At 42.6% G+C, this 22,515-nt stretch overlaps 1 protein-coding gene across 2 annotated transcripts in view; it reads right to left on the bottom strand.

Annotated features, from left to right (window-relative positions):
• Positions 1-7,596: 7,596 nt before the first annotated feature.
• tprg1 (tumor protein p63 regulated 1) overlaps positions 7,597-22,515 on the bottom strand; it is a 39,295-nt gene continuing 24,376 nt past the window's right edge. For both annotated transcript variants that reach the window (XM_034140913.1, XM_034140914.1), the window contains 2 exons: positions 8,767-8,920; positions 7,597-8,221 (listed from right to left, as the gene is read on the bottom strand). In XM_034140913.1, the coding sequence (XP_033996804.1) occupies positions 8,027-8,221; positions 8,767-8,920 (349 nt within the window). In that variant the 3' untranslated portion in view covers positions 7,597-8,026. The remainder of the gene's footprint in view (positions 8,222-8,766; positions 8,921-22,515) is intronic.

Raw genomic sequence — 22,515 nt, 5'->3', positions numbered from 1 at the left:
GGATTTCAATTTTGACGGGGCGAATCTATTTTAACCGCTGCCAACAGGGGGCGAAAGAGACGAGTGAGCGATACAGGGAGAGAAACACAGAAGAAGAGACGAGAGAGCGGCAGAGAGAAGCGGAGAGGAAAGTGAGTAAAGAGAATAATTAGCGATACAGGGAGAGAAGCGGAGAGGAGAGTGAACAGGCGTGTTAGCGGCAGACAGGGAGAGACAAATAATGACACATGGCGCTCTCCAAGAAGAGGAAAGTGGACAGTGAGGACAGAGCTTTTAACCCTGAGTGGACTCATTCATGTTCATCCTGCCCACTGGGAGCACAGAACCAGTGTGTCTCATTTGTTCATTGACCGTGGCGCTCAAGCAGAATACAAAAATCAAGTAACTGTATTCAGCTGGCGTTACATTTGAAAAACGAGTAATCTGATTACAGTTACTTTCGTAAACCTGAAGTGAATACATTTTGGAATACTTATGGGAATTATTGGTGGAAAAGTTTCCTCATAAAATGTAATAGTCATTACCAGCAGAACTGTGTGCACACTGCACAGCGCTGCAGCGTGTCTGTGAGCGAGAGAGAGATGCAGCGTGTCTGTGAGCGAGAGAGAGATGCAGCGTGTCTGTGAGCGAGAGAGAGATGCAGCGTGTCTGAGCGAGAGAGATGCAGCGTGTCTGAGCGAGAGAGATGCAGCGTGTCTGTGAGCGAGAGAGAGATGCAGCGTGTCTGTGAGCGAGAGAGAGATGCAGCGTGTCTGTGAGCGAGAGAGAGATGCAGCGTGTCTGTGAGCGAGAGAGAGATGCAGCGTGTCTGTGAGCGAGAGAGATGCAGCGTGTCTGTGAAGCGAGAGAGATGCAACGTGTCTGTGAGCGAGAGAGAGATGCAGCGTGTCTGTGAGCGAGAGAGATGCAGCGTGTCTGTGAGCGAGAGAGATGCAACGTGTCTGTGAGCGAGAGAGATGCAGCGTGTCTGTGAGCGAGAGAGATGCAGCGTGTCTGTGAGCGAGAGAGAGATGCAGCGTGTCTGTGAGCGAGAGAGAGATGCAGCGTGTCTGTGAGCGAGAGAGAGATGCAACGTGTCTGTGAGCGAGAGAGATGCAACGCGTCTGTGAGCGAGAGAGAGATGCAGCGTGTCTGTGAGCGAGAGAGAGATGCAGCGTGTCTGTGAGCGAGAGAGAGATGCAGCGTGTCTGTGAGGCCCCGCCCCCGCACGCAGATCAGAGAGAGAGATCTCTTTTAAAATATATTGAAAGTTAGAAACGGAGATGGTTCGATAAAATGTGCAAGATAACGTTTATGTAGCATTTCTTTATTGTCGAAATGATGACATTTCATAACGGGATCAAATCAAAGTGAATGGCCTGCTGCTGCTGAATGCATGGGGCAAGTGACTGGAAACAGTTTTAAAAGTTATTACATCGTTTCAGATAATAAATAATAATGATAATTCATTCTATTTAGGGGCGCCTTTCAAAGCACCCAAGGACACCTGACAATTCATAACATATTCTAAGGAAAGGTTTAAGAGAGTACACATAATGCAGTCCGGGTGATGTTTTTTATGTGGGGTGCAGATGAGAGGGAGCTGTCCAGAATGACACCAAGATGTTGTGTTTGAGTTCTTGATAAGCCATGAAAACAGTAAAATAAGTGTCTCCTGTTCACCAAAACATACCCATCTGTTATGGAAAAATAAAGTATTCCAAAAGTATTCTAAAAGTAATCTGAATACGTTACTTTTTTAAGACACGTAACTGTAACTGTATTCGGATTACTTTCAGAGCCATGTATTCAGTATTCAGTAACCGATTACATTTACAAAGTAACCCTCCCAACCCTGATTAAACCCGGGGGGTCCGGGGGGTCCGGGGGGTTTCCCCCCGAAATTTTTTTTCGAGAAATGACCCCTTAAATGATGACTTCTGGTGATGTTAGAGGGGGGGGGAAAGGAGAAATCGAGGCTTAAAAATATGAGAAGACTGATCAATACCTCCATAATCTTCAGTGTGGAAAATATTATTTATCAACCTGAACATCTACTACTTTACCAGGAATTTGTGTTCTCAGAACTGGTCTGTTTTTTTCTTTCTTAAAACTGTTCATGTTTTATGAACCAACACCTTCACCAAGTAGCTTTACAGTGAACTGCATGTGAGATATAAAATTAATAGCATCTTTTCAGTAGCATTAATTATAAATATTTAAGTGGTTCAATACAAGTCACTACAGCATTTCAAACTGAACTGTGAATAAATGCAATTTAAAAAAAATAACCACAGCACAAAATGTCATAAATTGTGTTTTTTCTTTGTTTCTCTGAGGATTATTTACAAACAGCAATAACTCAGAAATGAAAAAGCTACATCGTCTAACACGAACAACCAGTTAGCATAATGATAATATATGTGTTATGTACAATGTAACTGGCAAGGCTAGAGCAAGAAAGAACATAAAGTTTGCAAAAGGTTTAAATAACTTCAAGTATCTGTCTTCAGATTACGTGGAGGTTTTAGTCCGATGGGAAGCAGATTTGAAGCGACACCGAAGATAAACCAAAAATGTGGTGGAGCTGCAAACCGTGTAGTGTTGCTGGGACAGAACAGGAGCTATAACCGTTGGAAAATACATCACAGACAATGCAACAAACGTGGAGACAGAACAATCACTTCTGTGATAAATGCCCACTTATTAATAAACTTCTAACAACCATGGGAAACCTCCTCTCTACATATAAAGTGATATCCAAGCATGGGAAACAAAAGACAGCATTTACCTGTTTGCATCCAGCTAGCCAAGCCTTTCTTGTGTACCAGCTACTTGTGAAGCCTCGTGTTTACGTTTTGTCTTTTTCACGAGATTGCTGCGATATATTCAAATCGGGTTGGTCCGGTGCAAGGTCTTTAAGCAACAATTTATCTGCCAAACTTCTCCTTTCGAAAGGATTGGAGATTAGCTCTTGAACAGAATTAGGCGCGGACCGAGGTCCGGAGACTCCACCTGCACACGAAGCCATCCTCATCAACTACTGCGTCAACCGGATACGAGTCACTGTCCAAACTACTCACAGACTGCACTGGGCGCTGACATTGGCGCCCGGTGACCGTCATCTTTGACGACGCTGATTGGCTGAAATTATATTTTCGCGGCATAGTTTACACGTTACAGATAGCAACAGTCAGCTGCTGGTGGCTGCTGCTGCACTGGTTGAAGGCTCCTCTCTTAGCGCCCAGACGAGAGAAGGTGCATGGGCAAGGCCAGGCAGGAAACATGTGACTTATCAGTAACTTTAGACATCGTAACACAATTTTAAACGAGATTTTATTGTAGATTATACATTTTACTGATACCAATTATATAATATTTACCTTGTTCATTAAAAATAAAAATAAAAACATATATATTTTTTTAAACATTTTTTTTTTTTTTTATTTTAATTTTAATTATTATTTATTTTTATTTTTTTCAATATGGGAAGAGGTGGGGCGGCGCCCCTAGCGCCCCTATGGACCGGCCGCCACTGAGCGCGATGCTGTTATTGATATTGTCTTGAGTGTGCAATAAAAGAGAACCTACATGGCGATTAAACGGAGCCTGTATCTTACATTTTTCATTACATTTCATGTAACTAAGCTTGCTTATTTCTCCTCTGACACTTTATCTTTACAGTGACCTGTGTAGCATCCTATACATCACATGTAAGTGATTATTCTGATACCATCATGTTTCATCGGTTATAAACTGGCGAAGCTTTATTTATTGTGGCTTTCAAAAAGATAATTTCATTGTATTTCAAAATGGCGTCCAACACAAGCACTATTTATTTATAGAAAGAGAAATGGTTAAGTTTGTTATTACCAGTGTTGTGAGTTCAATATTTTTAATTAATTATAGTAAGGGAACATCTTAGGAGTTAGTGTAGTGAGTTTCAGAGCAGTGTAATAATTATTTGACCTAAAACTAAATGTTTTTATGAACATGACATGGGGATTTGCTAACTTTTGATTTCCCCCATTTTACACGACACAAATGGAGGCCACTATGGGCCAAAACTAACACGTAGGTTTCTGTAGGGTTCATGGCAGACGGATGCAGTTGTTCTCATGAGGATATATAATAAAGGTGTGTTAGCTGCTCAGCCTATTTAGTGTGCATACGACACACCTGGCACAGTTTATTCATTTCACACGTAGCGTAGCGCGTGCATGTCGTCGTCCAATCCTTTTGTCAATCCTTCTTAACCGCCTTCGCTTCCGAATCAGCATTGCTATTGCATTTGACTGGTCGACGATCTGTATTTGTGTTTGCTTAAATAACTCAGACGAAGCTCATGTCTGAGGTCGGAAGGTAAACAGACGCCATATACAGCAGGTGGGCGCGGCAGTATACGCGGGAGGTTTTTCTTCTTCTTCTTCTCTCGGTTTTTTGGCGGATTGCAACTTTAAGGTGCATACCGCCACCTACTGTACTCGCCGTGAAGTTGTTTGCGGCCTGCCAGTAAACCCAAAGCAGAAGAAGAAGAAGTGACGTCAGCGGCTTCATTTGCCTAATCCACCCCCAGGAACTCATTTTGGTGTGAACGCGATCTGCTTTAGTTCATCAGAACTAAAAGAGTTCTGATGAACTATTGTGGGAAAAGTACTTGGTGTGAACGCGCCTAAGGTCGGAGATGAACAACTTGGGTCGCAGGTTCCTCAACAGTGCATTACAAGACATAGATCAATATGTGTGTATACCTCCACCATTAAACTGTCGTATTCTGCACATTTCTTATACTATCTACATACATCTTATAAGAGTATAATACATATGTATAATATCAGTTAAAATAAGTGCTTAAACATACAGTAGTTAACATTGCAGGAAAGCAATATAGTAGTACTTTGTCAGGCTTAATATTTATACCCCCAAAGCTTTTTTCTTATTCAAAATAAGACCTTAAAGTGGACCTATCATGCTATATTATAATAATATAGTGTAGGACCATACCTATATAAGGCATATTTATACGTTTCTGTTTTCAAAATACCAAACAGATCATGCATTTTAGCCATGCCTCATTTCGCTCTGTGTGCTGTTTGCTGTCTACGGGGCTGATTTTATGAGCTGCAGCTGACCACGCCCCCCTGCAGGAGAGGGGAGCCGTGCTCTGATCAAGTCAAGAGGGGGAGAAAAAAAGATCTCCGTCCTCCGTGTTTTATTTATATATACAATCTATGGTTTTATTATATTATTATAGGCCTATAGAGTCGTTATTCATTTGTTTTAAAGCTCAATAAATAACAAAGAAGACCTTTGACCGGCACTTTTCTAATTTTGTCCGGAAGATTTAAACTTTAACGGACATCTTGTCCGGCGAAAGAAACTGAAACTGAAACTCTGCCGCACGGTCCCTTCGTTCTTTGGAAGAGGCGGAGAGGTGGGTGTTTGTCATCTGCTGGTGGACTATACCGGAGAGAATTACAGTGCTTGCCTCGACGGGGAGGGATTGCATTGAATTAAAGCAGCGGGAGCAAACGCTTGCCTCGGGGAGGGAGAAAAAAAGCCACAGCGGAGAATAAACAGAAGGGTAACCATGGTAACTATGGGCGGGAAGTCTTCTTCGCTGCTTTTGTGGCAGACTACAGCGCCACTTACAGGCCTGGCATATGTACTACAGCGTCTCCAGCGCTTTCGAGCAGCAATGGCCGGCCGTGGCCCAACCCCACATTCCCCTGATAGGTGGAGAGTTGGCCCAATAGCCGTAGCGTCACTTCTGTGACGTCAGTGAAGTCTTCAAATCTGGATCAGTCTGTATCAGATCCGTTGCAGCCCCGTTTTTAGAGATTTGGGTATGGAGGAAAATAGAGAGGGTTGTGTTTTCTGACACTTGGTGAGTTCCCTGGAACACCGGGGACACATATTCATGTATAAAAGACGTACAAAAGTGCATTTTGCATGATAGGTCCCCTTTAAATTAACTTTTTCTCAAAAAACGTAAGATTAGCCACATGCTAATGCTAACCGGAGATGAATAATTTTCAGAATAAAAGTTTTAAATTAAGAGTGTGTGAACTTCCGGTTTTTCCAGAATAAAACAGCTTTAATTAAAACCGTAATATTTAATCACGCCATATAAACATTGATTTTAATTTCTTACATCGGACATGACAACCTGTGTAGCCCATGTATTGATCCCATCCGATAGCTGCTATAATACTAAACAAAACGTCTGCCTGCTCTCCACAATGATCAATGACAGCGAACGGATGGTCAAAGTAAGGTACAAATAAACAGAATCACACTAAGCCTGGTTGGTGTTGCCTGACTTTAAAATGTGTTTTTTTTATAAGTGTGTGGTCGCGTTCTAGTCACTTTGCTCAGCGCTACTGCTTTTATTTGCCGTATTCGCTATGAATTGTTGTCGCCCCCTGCCTCAGACGTAAGCGTGAAGTATTGGTTCTTGGTTCTTGCCGGGCAGCCAAGTGGGGCCAGCTAAGAACCGATTTTCGGTGCTTAGAGCCGGCCCCGCTGCGGTGGAAACAGGAAGAACCAGAGCTTAATCAGGCTCTAGCCCGGAACCGGTTTGGTGGAAAAGGGGCATAGGAGACTTCCAATGGCACCTGAAATAATGCACCATGTCTCCAACAGAACTCCTGTTGAAGGGGCAATGTGTAACCATGGCCAGAACTGTGGATACAAAAATAAAGGTTACAGCATTGACGTTATTTCAAAGACATTTTTGTTTTTTGAAAAGATATCTACTGAAATTAGCATGCTAACCAGCTAGCCTCAACCTTTCCTTCACAATTTCCTCAAGAGGCGAAAGAGAGTCACTGCAGCGTCCAGTCTGAGAGGACGAAGAAGTGGAGCTGCCCGAGTGCTTTCAATCTGGAAAGTTCCTAGAAGGAACATCAAACCCTAAACCTAGAAACACTTGTTTCTAGGTTTAGGGGTCAGCTTGTTCTCTATCCTGCCAGGATACTTCTGGAGAGTAATGTGCAGATTACAAATAGGGCTTACATTTTTTTCTTAACACCTTAAGATAACTTAATTATATATATAAATAAACTGTTCATGCCTGTGCTTCACACTAAAGGTCTTCATGTCTTCACCAAACACTAGGACCCAGGTCGCCACTCAGAACCTGGTACGTTTTAAAATTGTATATATTACATTAATGGATTCTTTCAGGGTGTAGTTCCTTTCCAGGAAGTACATTTCCACTTCTTTGCGGGTTCAGGACCAAATCTTTGGACCTGTGAAGAATTCACATTAAAAGCATTCAACTGCCCAAACAAGGGTGGCTTTTATGTTTATCAGTCACATTAAAAACTGGGATTTGTGTTTGTCAGTGAGGTTAGCACTGACAAAAATGTTAACAAATGAAGCTAAGTGCTGGCTATACATTCATTCACTCCACAGCTGTATATAATAAGCTCATCATGGGTGTTCTCTTTAACCAATTAAATTTCACCACAATCATTGTGCTAAAGTGCAACTTTAAATCTGTTCTCCTCTCTCCTGCAGTCAGCTGTGATTTAAGGCGTTAATGATGCATTCTGTCCATGGAAATTGCTCTCAAAATCTCCATATTTTATTCCACAACAAAGGAAACAGAACCAAATATGCATGCCTTTATTTTCTTGTCTATCAGGCTCAACAGAGAAACAGGTGATGTCAAATAAGAGGCAGAGCGACACAGTCAACACACGAAGCACTGTATGCACTGTAAAAACACACTTTATATGATCAAACTAAAGCATAAAATGTGAATCTCTGAGGGGCCGAATGGCATGAGAATGAGCATTTAACAGAGACAGAACAGAGGTCCCTTTGTGAACGAGTTAGATTAGCATATCACTGAGGAGCAAACACAAAGCGCCTTGAGGGCAGCAGGGGGGGTTTACAAACCTTATACAGAACATCCTGAAAATCCATGCTTCAATGTGACACACAAAAATCTAATCAAAAATCATCCTTGTACAATTAAATAAACTCTTTGTGAACAAACGTATCTCCAACAAAACTACCTTGTATAAATGCAGAATGGTTAGAAGCCAATGTTTCCTCGAGCCATGCAGTATCCCAGTTTGTTCTGGTTCCCCAGGAAAGACATGAGGCCCACGTAGGCCTCGATGTGGATGAGCTCGTTCAGGACCATGACGCCGTTGGCCTTCCCAGGAACCGGCTTCACGGCATGGACCTTCTGCGCTGCAGCCCTGAGCTGCTCTTGAAACTTCTGGATCTGTGGGAGTTGAGAGGATCAGGAAGATATCAGACAACTCTTGACTTCCTGTTTACGTCTCTTTTACTCTTCTCCTTGGTGTCATCTGCATTACATCTTAAACTTGTTTTAAAGTAACTCTTGATTATTTTTTATCAACAAGAAAAACACAACTCATGAGTGCAAGTCATGGAATTCAGTCATGTGGAGAGGCTCAATAGAAGCCTAAATAGACAGACTGGATTTCAACACGCCTCAAGAGTATCTACAGTATGAATGCATGTGGAATAGAGTGAGTGATTGAACCATGGCAGAAGTTCAACCTTTTGCTCCAAACCCTTTGCCTTGTAGTTCTTTAACAAAATAAAAACATGGTGTTAATGATTTGAGCACTAAAGAGGAGTGTTTAACCACATTTGAGCCAGCAACACGGATCTCATGCTCAGAATCATCAAAGCTGCTCACACTCGTGCCACTTTGCTTTACACAAGGGAAAAGGCAGAGGTAAATAAGAAAGTGTGTCTATGAGGATTGAGTAAACTGTAATCACTGGGGGATGGACTCACGTCGCAGAGAACAGAGAAAGAGTCGCTGACGGTCCTGACGGGGTGGTGGGTGAACGTGACAAATGGGAAGTCCGCGGCGAAGGGGTTCCACCTGGAGGTGAAGGAGGGCTCTCTCAGCCGGTCCCAGAACACTCGCACCCCCTCCCCATCTCTCCTGAACACATGGAAACAATGGAACACATGAAGACAAAGTGTCTTTCTGTCAGTGACAAGTCAAACATGATTCAGATTCCACAGTTCATGTTGTCACCACTTCAATGACACTGCTCACTGCTTTCTACAAACAAGCTATTCTTCAGTTTCCCACAGAGAATTATTCACCAAACACTGAATATAAATGCTTCCTTTGCCTCCGGCCACATCCACAATAGCTGCAACTTAAAGGCTGTCATTCATAAGTGACACTTATGTGGATTTGAATTTGTTCTCGCTTAGAGCTTTTATCCCAGGCATCATGAAGGAAAGCCATCATGTAATTGTAAACAGAGCTACAAAAGAGAAAGCAAAGTGCAGCTGTGTTGCAGGTACGCTGCTCAGACTGAGGTCTCTGCACCAGACCTCTCAAAGTAAGACCGCTAGTTAGGTGCTTTTACAATTACATGTTTTTAAAATGTAAAAAACACATGAAGTTAAAGTAAGAATGTGCAATTAAAAGATAAAATAAAATTCTAATATTTATATAAACATATTAAGTTATAGTTAGAATTTTGAATAAGAGATATAAAAATGATTTATTTGCAATGAGCCTGTTATTGCACTGTGAACCTTTGGTGAGCAGGTACAACCCATGAGGAGGCATACGGTTTAACAACACCACCTGCTATAGATGAAACTCACTGGGTGTTTTCAGTGCGGATATCATGGCAGTTGGATGGAAGAGAACATTGAAGGAGGAAAACAAAGAAGACTTATGCAAACTGTAAATACTGTCCTGCTGTTAGCTGCAGCGCTTTACCTCACGCCTAACGGGCAAACAATGTCAGAGCAACAGCAGTGTGCATCCATATCCTTATCTCCCAGAGCTCTGTAAGTTTTCCAGAGGACAAAAATCACAATTAAGTACTAAGAAAACTATGTATGGGCTGGAAATGCTTAGTTAGTGCTTAGTGCCAGAGTTATTTGAGTTTGAGACATACAGTATACTACACCCTACGCTAGTATTGTGCAAGCCGGAGAACGTAAAAATGTCCCTACCTTTTAGTACTTACAGTAATTGGGTGCACAAAAGAAGAGGAATAACTACTTCCTGGTATGAACAAAAACATACCTTAGTGTAGCATTAATCTTGCTTCAACATCAGTTATCCCCAAAAGGGGAAATACAGTATTGGACCTCAATGGTTACGATGCAATAAAAATGAAAGAATGGCATTAAATATATAATGTGTTTGAGATATTAAAGTAAATATCTTATGTTGTATTGAAAATGCCCTCAGCCCAGTAAGACCTCAGATCACTGGCAGGTGTTGATGTATGCTGTGAAGATCCTAATCAGCCCTCTATTTTCTGTTTGTCACTCATGTGACATCAAGCTGTTATATCTCTGAGCCTGTATCATCTGTGGGGAATACAGCCACTGTTCAGAGAGAGATCTATTGCTGGGCCAGGTTAACCGTAGCGCAGACTAAAGAGTATATGTGTATTTATAAGAGAGAAGTCTCTGATATGTACAAAATATCAACACCACACTTAATGATCATTTTACCTTGGTGCTTTGTACCAGTTTCAGGAGAAGTCTCCTATATCCCCTGACTGGATATGGACATTATTTTGTTTAGTGGCTCTACTGATTGTGCCTTTGTGATCCACTGGATCCAACAGAATAGGGACATATAGATACATTTAATAATTGCCTGACATCCACACCGACCTCTATGTCATACTGAAAAGCAAATCCAGTCATATTTATAACTGGCCTCATATTCATGTAGCAAAGATACAAGTAGAGCTAAACCATCACGTCCACTCACTGCACTGCACAACAGAAAAAGAATCAGCCACTATTTTGAAAATCTATGAATTAATAATCATCAGAGATAAGGAACTGGCACAGGGGTCTAACTTCACAGCGCCAGATTATTTCTATATTATTACATGTGGTCATCAGCACCAACAGACACTTACTCAAATCACATCACTTAAGGACATTTACCAGAAGTCCTAAAGCTCACACAAATTGGCAACTTAATAAAATTGCCTTGTATGACAAATGTTCAAAATGACACACTATCGTTGAAGACCGTTAATAGGGTTTTAAAACTATTATGTTTTTAAACAAAGTAAATATACTTTATAATAAAGGGACATTGTGCTGACTTTACAGATAAAGTTCAGTTTACTTTATCAAGAAGTACTATACTCAGCTTTTATAAAAAGATGTGTGATGTCTCTGAAAGATATTATTGAGTTGCATTATGGGATATCTAGGATCCAAAGTTTGTCCAAACCATATATAAGAAGAGTATGGGGTGTGTCTCCTTCAGCAGATTACTGAGCAGGGGTTGAGATGTGAGATGCTGTGTAACCCGTAAAGTGAAACTCACAGTAAGACAAACTTCTCTTAGAAACCTTTGCAACTGTTTAATGAATGTGAATACCCAGCAGAGCTTCCATCCCACTGACCTGGGAGCTCACCCAAATACTGTTTAGGAGTTTGATGTGGTTAAGGAACTAAGAAAAGAGTGAAAGTGCTCATTTCAAGAGAATTGGTTGTGTGTGTGACAATCATTATACATGCTAAAGGTAGAAAAAGATTCCTTTGCATTCAGCATTTAACTCTCCTGCTTCACACCCCAACAGATGTAGCTCTGACTGAAATAAAGTCTGCTGAGTACTGACTGCTCTCTGCTGTCTGAGTGTGTGAACTGCTCTGGTTTGTGTGTGAGTGTTTGGAGTGACTGTGAGGAGGATGACTGTTTGTAAACCATGTCTTAAGGAACTCATACCACGACTGTCTCAACTACAGATTTAAACCCTATTGATGCTATATTAAAACCATGAGATTATTTCCAACCTTTGTAAAGATATATACAGTATTTCCTAACTGAATTCAGCCTCTAGTGCGGCTTCTTTAAGCCTCAGCACCATCTCTCTCAGACAGGAATAAAGAAACAGATGATGTGCTGGGTAATTAGCTTGTCTAGACAGTTTGGAAAGAAGGCTCTTAAAACACATCCTTCCCCACAGATGCTTTTTCATCATGGGCGCACCTGGAGAAAACACAATGAGAACCAAAGCATTAGCACTAAAAATACTGACGCTCCCTTAACAGCTCTGTTGGCATCATGCAGGTTGTGGAGACTGATGGAGCTTAGACGAGGGTCCTGACGGAAAATCACGTCCTCCATAGAGGGAGGTCTTTTCTTTGATCTGAAGCTATGGGCCAGGGAACACTGGGGTCAAATATCCACTAAAGTGCTGGTTGCACAGTGTTGCACAGTATTATCAAAGATAAGAGAAAATACAACAACAAAGGATTATAGATGCATGTTATGTTTTTCACACCAAATATTGTAAGAAATGACTGCTAAAAAAACTGAAGGGATTAAAGATCTACAACCAACGGACGTTAGCAAAACGTCCATCAAGACTGCTGTAGTGAAAAATGCTTCGGAACAATTGTGCAATATTAATTATATTTAATGCCTAGATGAAGCCAAAAATGGCTCCACTTTTATGACTGTGAAGATTCTATCTTCCATGCAGCCCATACAGAGCACCAACTTTCTAGCAACAATGATTAATGCTTCAAACTGATGAAGAAATGTGATGGCTGCTGCTGCTCAGAACCGTTTCTAGTGAGGCTGCACACTGACAGCGAGCGGTCAGGTGACTGCTGCTGAAGATATCTTGTGTTCTCACACAAGTCATAGAAAAGTGTCAGGAAAAAGCAGCTTAATATACAGTAGATGCATATATTGATGTAGAGAAAAGGAGATTCTAAAGTTTGTAGTCATATGTATTTGCTTTTAATTAGCAAAGGTACTGTAGATTATTTTATCACTGTCAGAGCTTTTTGATATATCACCTGAAGACATCTTTAATATCCTTTCTTTGTATTTGAAAAGTCATACTGTGGCCTTCTTTAACTTCATATGTAGATACAACCACACACCTCAATGTGAAAAACGCAAACAGAGATATAGAGGCTCACAGATTTTACATGCACGCGAACACCATGAAGTTCAACATTTCAGACAATGGGCTCGTTCCATTTAACACAAGAATCAGAGCGGGGGAGACCATCACAAAAGGGGGGAAGACACAAAGACAGGAAGTGGAATCAGACAGGACACAAGGGCCGTGTCTCAATTCAGGGGCTGTACCCTTTGGAGTACGCAGCCTACGCGGTCCACGGAGGACCCAGCCCACGTAGACTGGGTAGGCTGGACCGAGCGGCCTACGAAATGAGATGGTCTAGCCTACGGAGGGCTTCGTATTTACGTCACGTGATACGCGCTGTTCGGTTGCGCTGCTCCAGCAGCCTGCTAGCAAAATAGCTTACAAGCTAACTCAGCTGAAAAGGATCCAGAAACGTTACTTTTACATTTTTTGAAGATCACCGTCAGCGATGAATTAAAGAGGACCATGGCCAGGTAAATAAGATGAAGCTGTTCCTTTAGCCCCCAGTAATGTTACATTAGTAAGTTCACAAGTACATTATATATAGCTGATATATTCATATTTAAAATAAGTCTTAATTTTTCTGTACTAATAAAACAATATGTTTTTTAAATTAACAAAAGCATGTTGTATAGATTGATTCTTAACAATATTAGTGTTCTAATCTTAATAGCTGTGATCATAACAGTTTATATTCTCCTTCTTCCCCTAAACCTGCCCAGATGATGTCCCACTGACCCCAGGTCAGCACCTCCAGGTCCAGCAGCACCGTGACCCCCCGCTCTGCTGAAATACACAATTAAACATTTTCTATGACCTATTTTTTGTATTAATAAAATTAAACTGAAGACAGTTTAATGACCTAGAGATATCCTATTATTCCACTGCTTATGTACACATGTTGGAAATAATGGTTAAAACCTCAGTAAATGAAATCAAATGAAAACAATTACTATTTAATATTGTATTTTCATCTTATCACAAAGTAGAGGTAAGAATATATCCATCCTCTCTCTGCAGCTTCATGTCTTCTATTATTATAACTTTCATCATTGAGACGGAGGAAATCAATCATGTTATTTAACATCATCAGCAGTAAAACAAATATCAGCAAAAGTGTGTTTATGGAGTTGTTTATTTGTATTATATGTGCAGCAAGTATATAGAAGCAGTTGTTTGGGGAATCAGACAGACTCAAGCTATAATCGTTACATATCTATTGAAAGAAAGGACACATACAAAATCTAATTCTGAAACTAAGACACAAGTCTGTAGGGACGGCAGTAAGCAGAGGTCTGGGTGGAGGATGTTCTTGATCGCCGTTTTGCTTTCTCCAGCACCACGGGGGGTCCAGGTGGATGGCAGCTCTGTCCTGATGATCTGCTGTGCACTTTTCAGATTAGGGGTTCTTCTCCAGCAGATCCATTTCTCCAGAATTGTCCTAATTACAGAGAAAAACAAGAGAAAAAGAAAAAAGTGAATTAATCATATTAAACACAGGGTTGCAGAAGTATTATTGCAAAATGTTAACTCTAAGCATTTCAGACAAACAATCCCTAAAGGATCATTTAAAATGATGTACTGTTCTGGTTTTTTAAAAACTAAAGAGATGAAATGACAGTCACACGTGCATCCCTTTGACAGCACGGCACAAACTAACATCAAGCAAAAGGCTGCTGTCTATTTGTGATTGTCTTATTATTATGGGATTAGGATACATTAAATAAACTTTAACCTTATAAAAGATGATCAAATCTGGTGGAAATATTTAAAATAGGCTTTTCTTTTAGCCCTACCTCAAAGCAGCATGAGCTGAACACAAAGGTTGTAATGTTGTCCCAAAGTTTAATAAACAGTAAAACATTGCAACATGTCAGAGAAATAAATAAAGCTAACAGCAGCTACACGTCAGGGTAGCCTTTTATAAATCCCACCGGTAGGCTATACCGGTCTAAATGTTTTCACTTTGGTCTATTTATGTAATATAAATTATAACTTATCTATAACAGAGCCAAGATCTCTGTATGACTTTAGTAAACTTCTGAATTGAATTACAAATTAGTGTAAACAATAGTGCAGTACGTCCAGCTAGCTAGTTAGCGTCACATATTTATCCGTATTATTTAACAAAAATGTACGTTTTAATGCCCCTTGGGTTTGACGTGTGTGACGTTAGTTAATTTAAAGTAAGTTAAAACCCAATACTCACATTCATTAGTGATTCCTCCGCTTGCTGCTGCTTTTAAATCCACTCTGCTGGGGAGACCGGAAGCCATTTCATTTGAAAAAAACTCACTCTTCCCTGCGCGCATTGCACCCTGGGATATGGTAGGCCACGCAGTGTACATCAGATGTATCCTTCAAATTGGGGAAAAGTAGGCTGCATTCGCGGGCCGCATTCGGAGGAGTCTCGTCTTTTTTTTAAATTGGGACAGCCTTCTTTCGGTGGAAGTGACGTATGCGGTCTACGAATGCACCCTTCGAAGGATGAAACCCCTGAATTGAAACACGGCCAAGGAGAGTATTCTAACAAAAGAAAAATACATACATCAGGATCATGATATAATCAGCTGCTGGCTCCAGCTCCTACTCTGTGCAAAGATGTGACAGCCACATCAAGATTTTCATCATACTCCTGACTAAAAGCAAAAACAACTCTTAGAATGTCCAACTTAATTAAACTTGACGTGTAATTAGGGTCCTTCCCTTATAAAACAAATATATTTTTAACATCATCAAAAGCAGCGTCTAAATGTTGCCGGGATTAAACGTGGATTTTATTCCAATCTTCCATTTACATTCCATTCCCTAAACACCATACTAATGATGTCCCCGATTGATAGTCAACTCTTTTTGTGCTTATTGATCCCCCTGTTTAAAAAAATTGGCTATGACACAAGTGACTATGACTTAGGCCCTGGCCCCACGAGGACGCATACGGTAAAACGCATACGCAAACGCAATTCCGTCCACACGCAATAGACACCGGAAAGTGTCTGTTCACACGAGACAGCTCCGTTTAGCTCCAACCGCTGGAAAAGCTGCAGTACATATGCCGAGCCTGTACGTCGCGCTGTAACTTCCTCCACAAAAGCAGCGAAGAAGCATGGTTGTCATGGTTGCCATGGTTGCCCTTCTGTTTATTCTCCTTGGTGGGGGCCGAGGGAACCGGGAAGAGGTTTTCGCCGGTCAACGTGTGTTAAAGTTTAAATCTTTAAAAAATTATGAAAGTGCCGGTCAAATGTCTTCTTTGTTATTTATTGAGCTTTAAAACAAATGAATAACGACTCTATATAATAATATAATAATAAAATACACGGAGCCTCTCTTTTTCCTCCCTCTCTTCTGACAGCGTCAGTGTCTGTCTCATGCAGCAGCTGATCCAGTAATGAGTGACAGTAAAAATAAACATATTTATAACTAGTTTAGGTAGTTTGAGAGGTAAGCTAGAGGTAAGCTAAGGGTGATGATCTGACTTGAAGTGTGTGTTTTGCTCCGTTCACCGCTGCATCACAGCGGGAGGAGCTGCAGGTGAGCAGAGCTGCGTGTCTCCGTCCTGTCAGATTAGACTTCACTCGCGTTTATGTCCATATCGAGAGAAAGATAAATAATCTGAATTCAGTGTGCAGTTTACTTTGACGCGGGGGTGAGCAGCAGAGGTGGGGAGAGGCGGGGCTATTGCGTCATCATTATCAGAAAATGATCGTATAGGGCGTAATAACGGAGCCGTTGGACCCCCCAGAGCGTTGCGTATGCCGTTCTATCCACCTCGGACCCTTTATCGTTACCGTAGTCGTTTACTGCCATATTCTGTCGTCCTAGTGTGGCCGAACGGTCTATATGACACAAAACTGTAACGGAAACTACCGTATACGTCCTCGTGTGGCCGGCGCCTTAGCTGTTGTTTGAGAATAAATTACAATTGATGCGGTTCATTGTGTGCAGTCGTTGTGTGAAGTGTGTGGCGTGCTGTCCATGGTACTGAACGTGCACTGACTCCACACACAGAAACTCCTTCTCAGCCTGCTCGCTTCTCTTGGTTCTAAATCAAACTTTCTATTTAAGAAATCAACAGACAGAAGAGAAACAGAGAGAGCCTTATTTTGCCTTAGTTTTCTTCCTTTCTGAGTCTGTCGCCACAGCATTTGGATAGTGCAACTCTTCATGGGGATTTATTCATAACTTATATACATTTAATAGGCTTTATAACACAATGTAGTTGTGAGCAAATATAAGGACAGTTTAAGTGTTTATTGATGTACAGCGGTAAAAAAATAAAAATACAAGTTATTCTATAAAACAAATCCTACTAGATTACTATAGTCCAATTCAATATGTGTTTATGTTCAGTCTCCACTTAAGGCGAGACACCCCAGGTGAATAGGGTATTTTTTTTAACTTAAAGATATCAGCTAGTAATTTCTCCAGTTAATTACTTACAATAAGGCAATTGTTTTTTGTATTACAAGTTTTCTGAAATAGCATGTTTAAATATGCAAATGACTCATTATCTCATGAAATATGCGCATATTTTAACACATTTCAGGAACCGAAATCTGAACTTTGGATAAAGCCAGGATCAAAATTATTGTTTCATTTTGTAGTCATATTAGTATCTAAGGCTTTTACACAAGGGATTTTGGATATCTCTTTGTATCACTCCATAAATCAGAAAATATCAATTTTCACCATGTTTTTAGGTATAAAACGTTATATAATTCAGGCTATGAATTATATATGACCAAACCCTTCTGTAAAAGCCTTCATAATATTGATAGGAATATAACTGGAAGGTTTGGTGTATGTAACTGCTACTGAAGTGGACATTTCGAACTCAGAGTAGGAGAAAAAACTCATTTTGAGAAAACGACCTTTAACGATTGCAGTGTGACGCTAGCTAAACCCTCCTGTTATCTGGATGATAGCTTGCGCATCGACGCACTCCGTGAAGGTATTTCATGTTCGGGGTCATTTGTTTTTTGTATAACCTTGCTTTGTGCAAGTGACAATTGTTGTTGTCTTCTCTGTGAACGTTTTTTTCGCCGTTATTTTGCCATTTTCAGATTTAAATTTCTAGCGGAAAGCTAACCAGGAAGTGCTTTAGCACACCACGTGACGCATCTGAACGAATCACGTTGTCAGAAATTGACACCAGCCAATGAGATTTTGTTTCTTGGTTTAAGACCCCTTTGCACTTTCACGATTGGTTGCTGATACAAAGGAAATGACCATATTTGGATCCGATGAGATTGTGCAGGAGAGACGGAGCTTTCCAACGATACTTCTGATGACATGGTGCAAACAGCGGTCGCGGTACTTTATGTTACGTTAGAATGCTAACTTTTGGTGAATTTAGGAGAAATCTACAGACGCAAATAGACAAACTATAGTAAAATAAACACTTAAATGTGTATTTTGTACGTTTTCCTTCCAAAAGCCTGAAAGAAAACATGTTATGGAATCAAAATAGCACAAAATCTCAAAATTGACCAGTGCAGGAAAACCGATGTTTTTGCCTGCCGTGTCTCGCCTTAAGGGTCCCTACAGGAGTTGTAGTTGTTATTTAGTTGCTAAAGTATATAGCTGCTTATCACCTCATTACAATTTGTTATATACCAGGCATGTCAAGGTTGGGGTAAATAGGACCCAAATGCAGTACAGAGACAGGTAAGGCGGGTATCAAAGTGTAAACAAAAAGCGAGCTTTATTCAAAAGCTGGTACAAAACAGGGACCAGAGCGGGTAAGGTAAAAAAAAAAAAAACACAAAGAAAAAATAACAAACACTAACCAGGAGACACAAGGAACAGGAGCAGACTCACAGACAGGAACAGGTGACATCGACGACGATCACACAACAAGCTCAATGGAAGACAGGACTCAATACACACAATGGTAATCACAATGGTGCCCCGGTGAAGATGGCTGCATTGTCTTTGGCTCCTCTCCAACTTTGCTTTTTACATTTTTTTTACATTTTTTTGTTTATTTACTTTTTGCAGTGTGCTTTTAACCCGGTCCGAAACATGCGAGCCGACCGCACCAACTGCAGAGGACACGGTCATTTGCTACATTGGGAAATGCATCGATGACGTGGTACCGAAGGTTACTGTACGAACATTCCCGAATCAAAAGCCCTGCATAAACAGCGAGGTGCATACCAAGCTGAAAGCGTGCACTATCGCGCACAGAGGTGGAGATTCAGATGAGTACAATAAATCTAGGTATGAACTCCGGAGAGCAATTAGCAGTGCAAAGAGACAAAGTGGAGTCTGACTTCAAAAGCTGTAACACAACCGGAACATGTGGGCGGGACTAAGAACAATGACAGATTACAAAGGAGCTGTCGGGGGTGATGCGCGACTGTCTGCATGCGCATCTCTCCCAGATGAGCTGAATCGGTTTTTTGCACGATTCGAGAGCAGCCAGGCTGTGGAGGCACAGAAGGATCAGGAGCCCTGCCCTTTTGTTTTAAACAGGACAGATGTGTGCAAATCCTTTAAAAGGGTTAACCCACACAAGGCTCCTGGACCTGATGGCATCCCTGGCCGTGTTCTCAGGGTGTGTGCAGTTCAGCTGGCAGAGGTGTTCACAGACATCTTCAACAGGTCCCTGCTGCAGTCTGTAGTCCCCACATGCTTCAAACACTCCACCATCGTTCATGTCCCCAAAAAGACTAAAACCACCAGCCTCAACGACTACCGCCCAGTAGCACTCGCCTCCATCATCATGAAGTGCTTTGAGCGGTTAGTCAAAACCTTCATCACCTCCCAGACGACGCCATAGCCCTCACCATCCACACTGCCCTCTCACACCTGGACCAGAGGAACACATATGTGAGAATGCTGTTCATTGACTACAGTTCAGCTTTCAACACCATTGTGCCCTCCAAGCTGGTCATCAAGCTCAGAGACCTTGGGCTCAACAGCGCCCTCTGTGATTGGATCCTGAACTTCCTGACAGGCAGACCCCAGGCAGTGCGGGTGTAATTAACAATTACAGGCCCATATCAAACCTGCCATTTCTAGGTAAAATCATTGAAAAAGTTGTTTTTCAACAGTTGAGTAACTTCTTGCATTTAAATAACTGTTTGGATGTGTTCCAGTCAGGCTTTCGTCCAAACCACAGCACTGAGACTGCTCTTGTAAAGGTCTTCAATGACATCCACTTAAACACAGACAGTGGCAGAACTTCAGTGTTAGTATTATTAGATCTCAGTGCTGCGTTTGACACTGTTGACCACAACATATTACTAGACCGACTGGAAAACTGGGTGGGACTTTCGGAAACAGTTCTAAATTGGTTTGAATCCTACTTAAAGGACAGAAACAACTTTGTTTCTATAGGTAAATACACATCTGAGTTGACAAATATGACATGTGGGGTACCTCAAGGCTCCATCTTGGGGCCTCTTCTCTTTAACGTCTACATGCTACCACTGGCTCAGATAATGAAGAACAACAAAATAAGTTACCATAGCTATGCGGATGACACACAAATTTACGTAACAATTTCACCAGGAGACTATGCTCCAATTCAAACACTGAGTAAGTGCATTGAACAAATCAATGACTGGATGTGTCAGAACTTTCTCCAATTAAACAAAGATAAAACTGAGGTAATGGTTTTTGGAGCCAAGGCAGAACGTATAAAAGTTAGCGCTGAGCTTCAGTCTGCAATGTTCAAAACAACAGATAAAGCCAGAAATCTAGGTGTAGTCATGGACTCTGACCTGAGTTTCAACAGTCACATTAAAACAGTTACTAAATCTGCCTGCTAGAGCCAGCTGACGTGCTGGCGGATGTCGTCCGCCTGTTCTGCAGCCGCCTTCATGGACTCCACCATGGCGTGGAACTGGGGTCCGAACAGCCCGTCCGGGCTGATTGGAGCGTCCAGTAACACCTTCCTGGCCTTCTCTGTAACAGACGCCTGCTGCAGCCAGAGGTGGCGCTGGATCTGCGTCACCCACGCGGCGATCCTTGCCTGGGAGACAGCGACAGACGCGCACAGTGTGAGCGCCGTGCTGGCCGCCTTGGCGATCTCCTCCGCTTCATCAGCGGCCAAGGTGGTGGACCGCTCCACCAGCGTCACCACCGAGTTAGAGAGCAGCGCGATGTTGTTCGCCGCCGCCAACGCCTGAAAGGCACACTGGTGCACCCAGTCGGCCTGGCGGGCGACATTCTGGTCCCTGGGGGAGGCCAACGTAGGGCGCCGTCCGGCGATCATGTTGGCCTGCCTCACCCCAAAAAACGCCGTCAGGCCCGGCTCCAGGGAAGGGGTGGCTGGGAATCCAGCATCTGTAAATCCCTCCACCTTGGTGAGGGGAACAAATGTGGCCACCGGAGCCTTCAGGGTCCTTGGGTTCGCCGCCGCCCCCTCCTGGTACCTCCTGATGGCGGGGAAGCGTGGCCAGATCGGATCACTCCTGACCGTCTGCACCCGCGAAAAAACACACACCTCTCCTGAGCTAGGGGAACGGGGAGACCTCTGCAGGCGGCCGCCTTGCAAATGATCCCTGGCAGGTCCCCCAAGATGCCACCTATCGCCGGCAGCGCCGTGGTGACGGAGAAGGGGACCGCGTGCTCGGCCGCCAAGTCGGGACCCTGCTCCGACTCTGTCTCCCCCGTCCGGGGGAGAGGAGGGAGGGGAGAACCATACGGTGAACCGTGGAGGGAGACGGGGTAGGAGTCGTCCGACTCCTGCCCGGCACTCGGCTCCAGGGACACGAGGCTGCCGTCCACGGGCTCGAAAACCTGGACGGGCCAATCGTCCTCCTCGGCCGCAGCAGCGAGAGCGTCCGCTCTACGCTTCCTGTCGTCCGAGGGGAGACGGGCACAGTGCGTGCATGCGACCTGCTGGCTGAGAGCCGCGTACGCGTGCTCTGACCCCAGGCAGGATTCGCATACAGTGTGCTGATCGTAGCTCATAATATAACCGGATCCACATGAGGGACAGTCTCTCACGCAATTGTTGCTCATGTTCTCTGTTATATCGCTAAGTGTCTCTTGTGCTTCAGTAACGGGGTGCTGAAGAAAAAGAGGGAGCAGATTGTCGGGCCTCCTTCCTATTTATACCGGAAGGGAGCCCGAGGGTGGGGCCCACCTTGCGGGCGGGCGTGGACTACAAGTGTTTCAGTGCTGCGCGGGTGCGCAGGGGGATTACCCAATAGCGATAGCCTTAGAGGGCGAAGCCATATACGAAATAGAACAAGGCGAAACAGAAAGCAGCAGGTGGAAAGAATCCGACAATCACAAAGGCGGGAAAACACAAAGACAGGAAGTGAAAAAGAACGATTTTCTAAATAAAACAGGAAACCCTGACAGATTATGACAGATAGCAGCTGAATAAAGTTCACAGCCTGACTTCTCCTACTTTTCTTTCACACTGCCTTTTGAAGTGATATGCACTATTACAGCGGCGAGGGGGATGCGTTTTAATATAACCATGAAATTCCTGCATATCACTTTCTGTAAAAAATTAGACAGAATGACCTTGACGCACAAAAGGAGACACTTCCTGAGGGAGAGACAGAGAGGAGGAGGAGATGAAGACAGAGAGAGGAAATGTTTGACTCTTTCTCATTTGAATCTGTCTCTTCACTGTTGGGACTCCCGGGTGGCTTTCACAAGC

This window comes from Trematomus bernacchii, unplaced genomic scaffold, assembly GCF_902827165.1.
Source record: "Trematomus bernacchii unplaced genomic scaffold, fTreBer1.1, whole genome shotgun sequence".
In the NCBI taxonomy this organism is placed as follows: Eukaryota; Metazoa; Chordata; class Actinopteri; order Perciformes; family Nototheniidae; genus Trematomus; species Trematomus bernacchii.
This window is presented reverse-complemented; position numbering and strand designations above follow the sequence as displayed.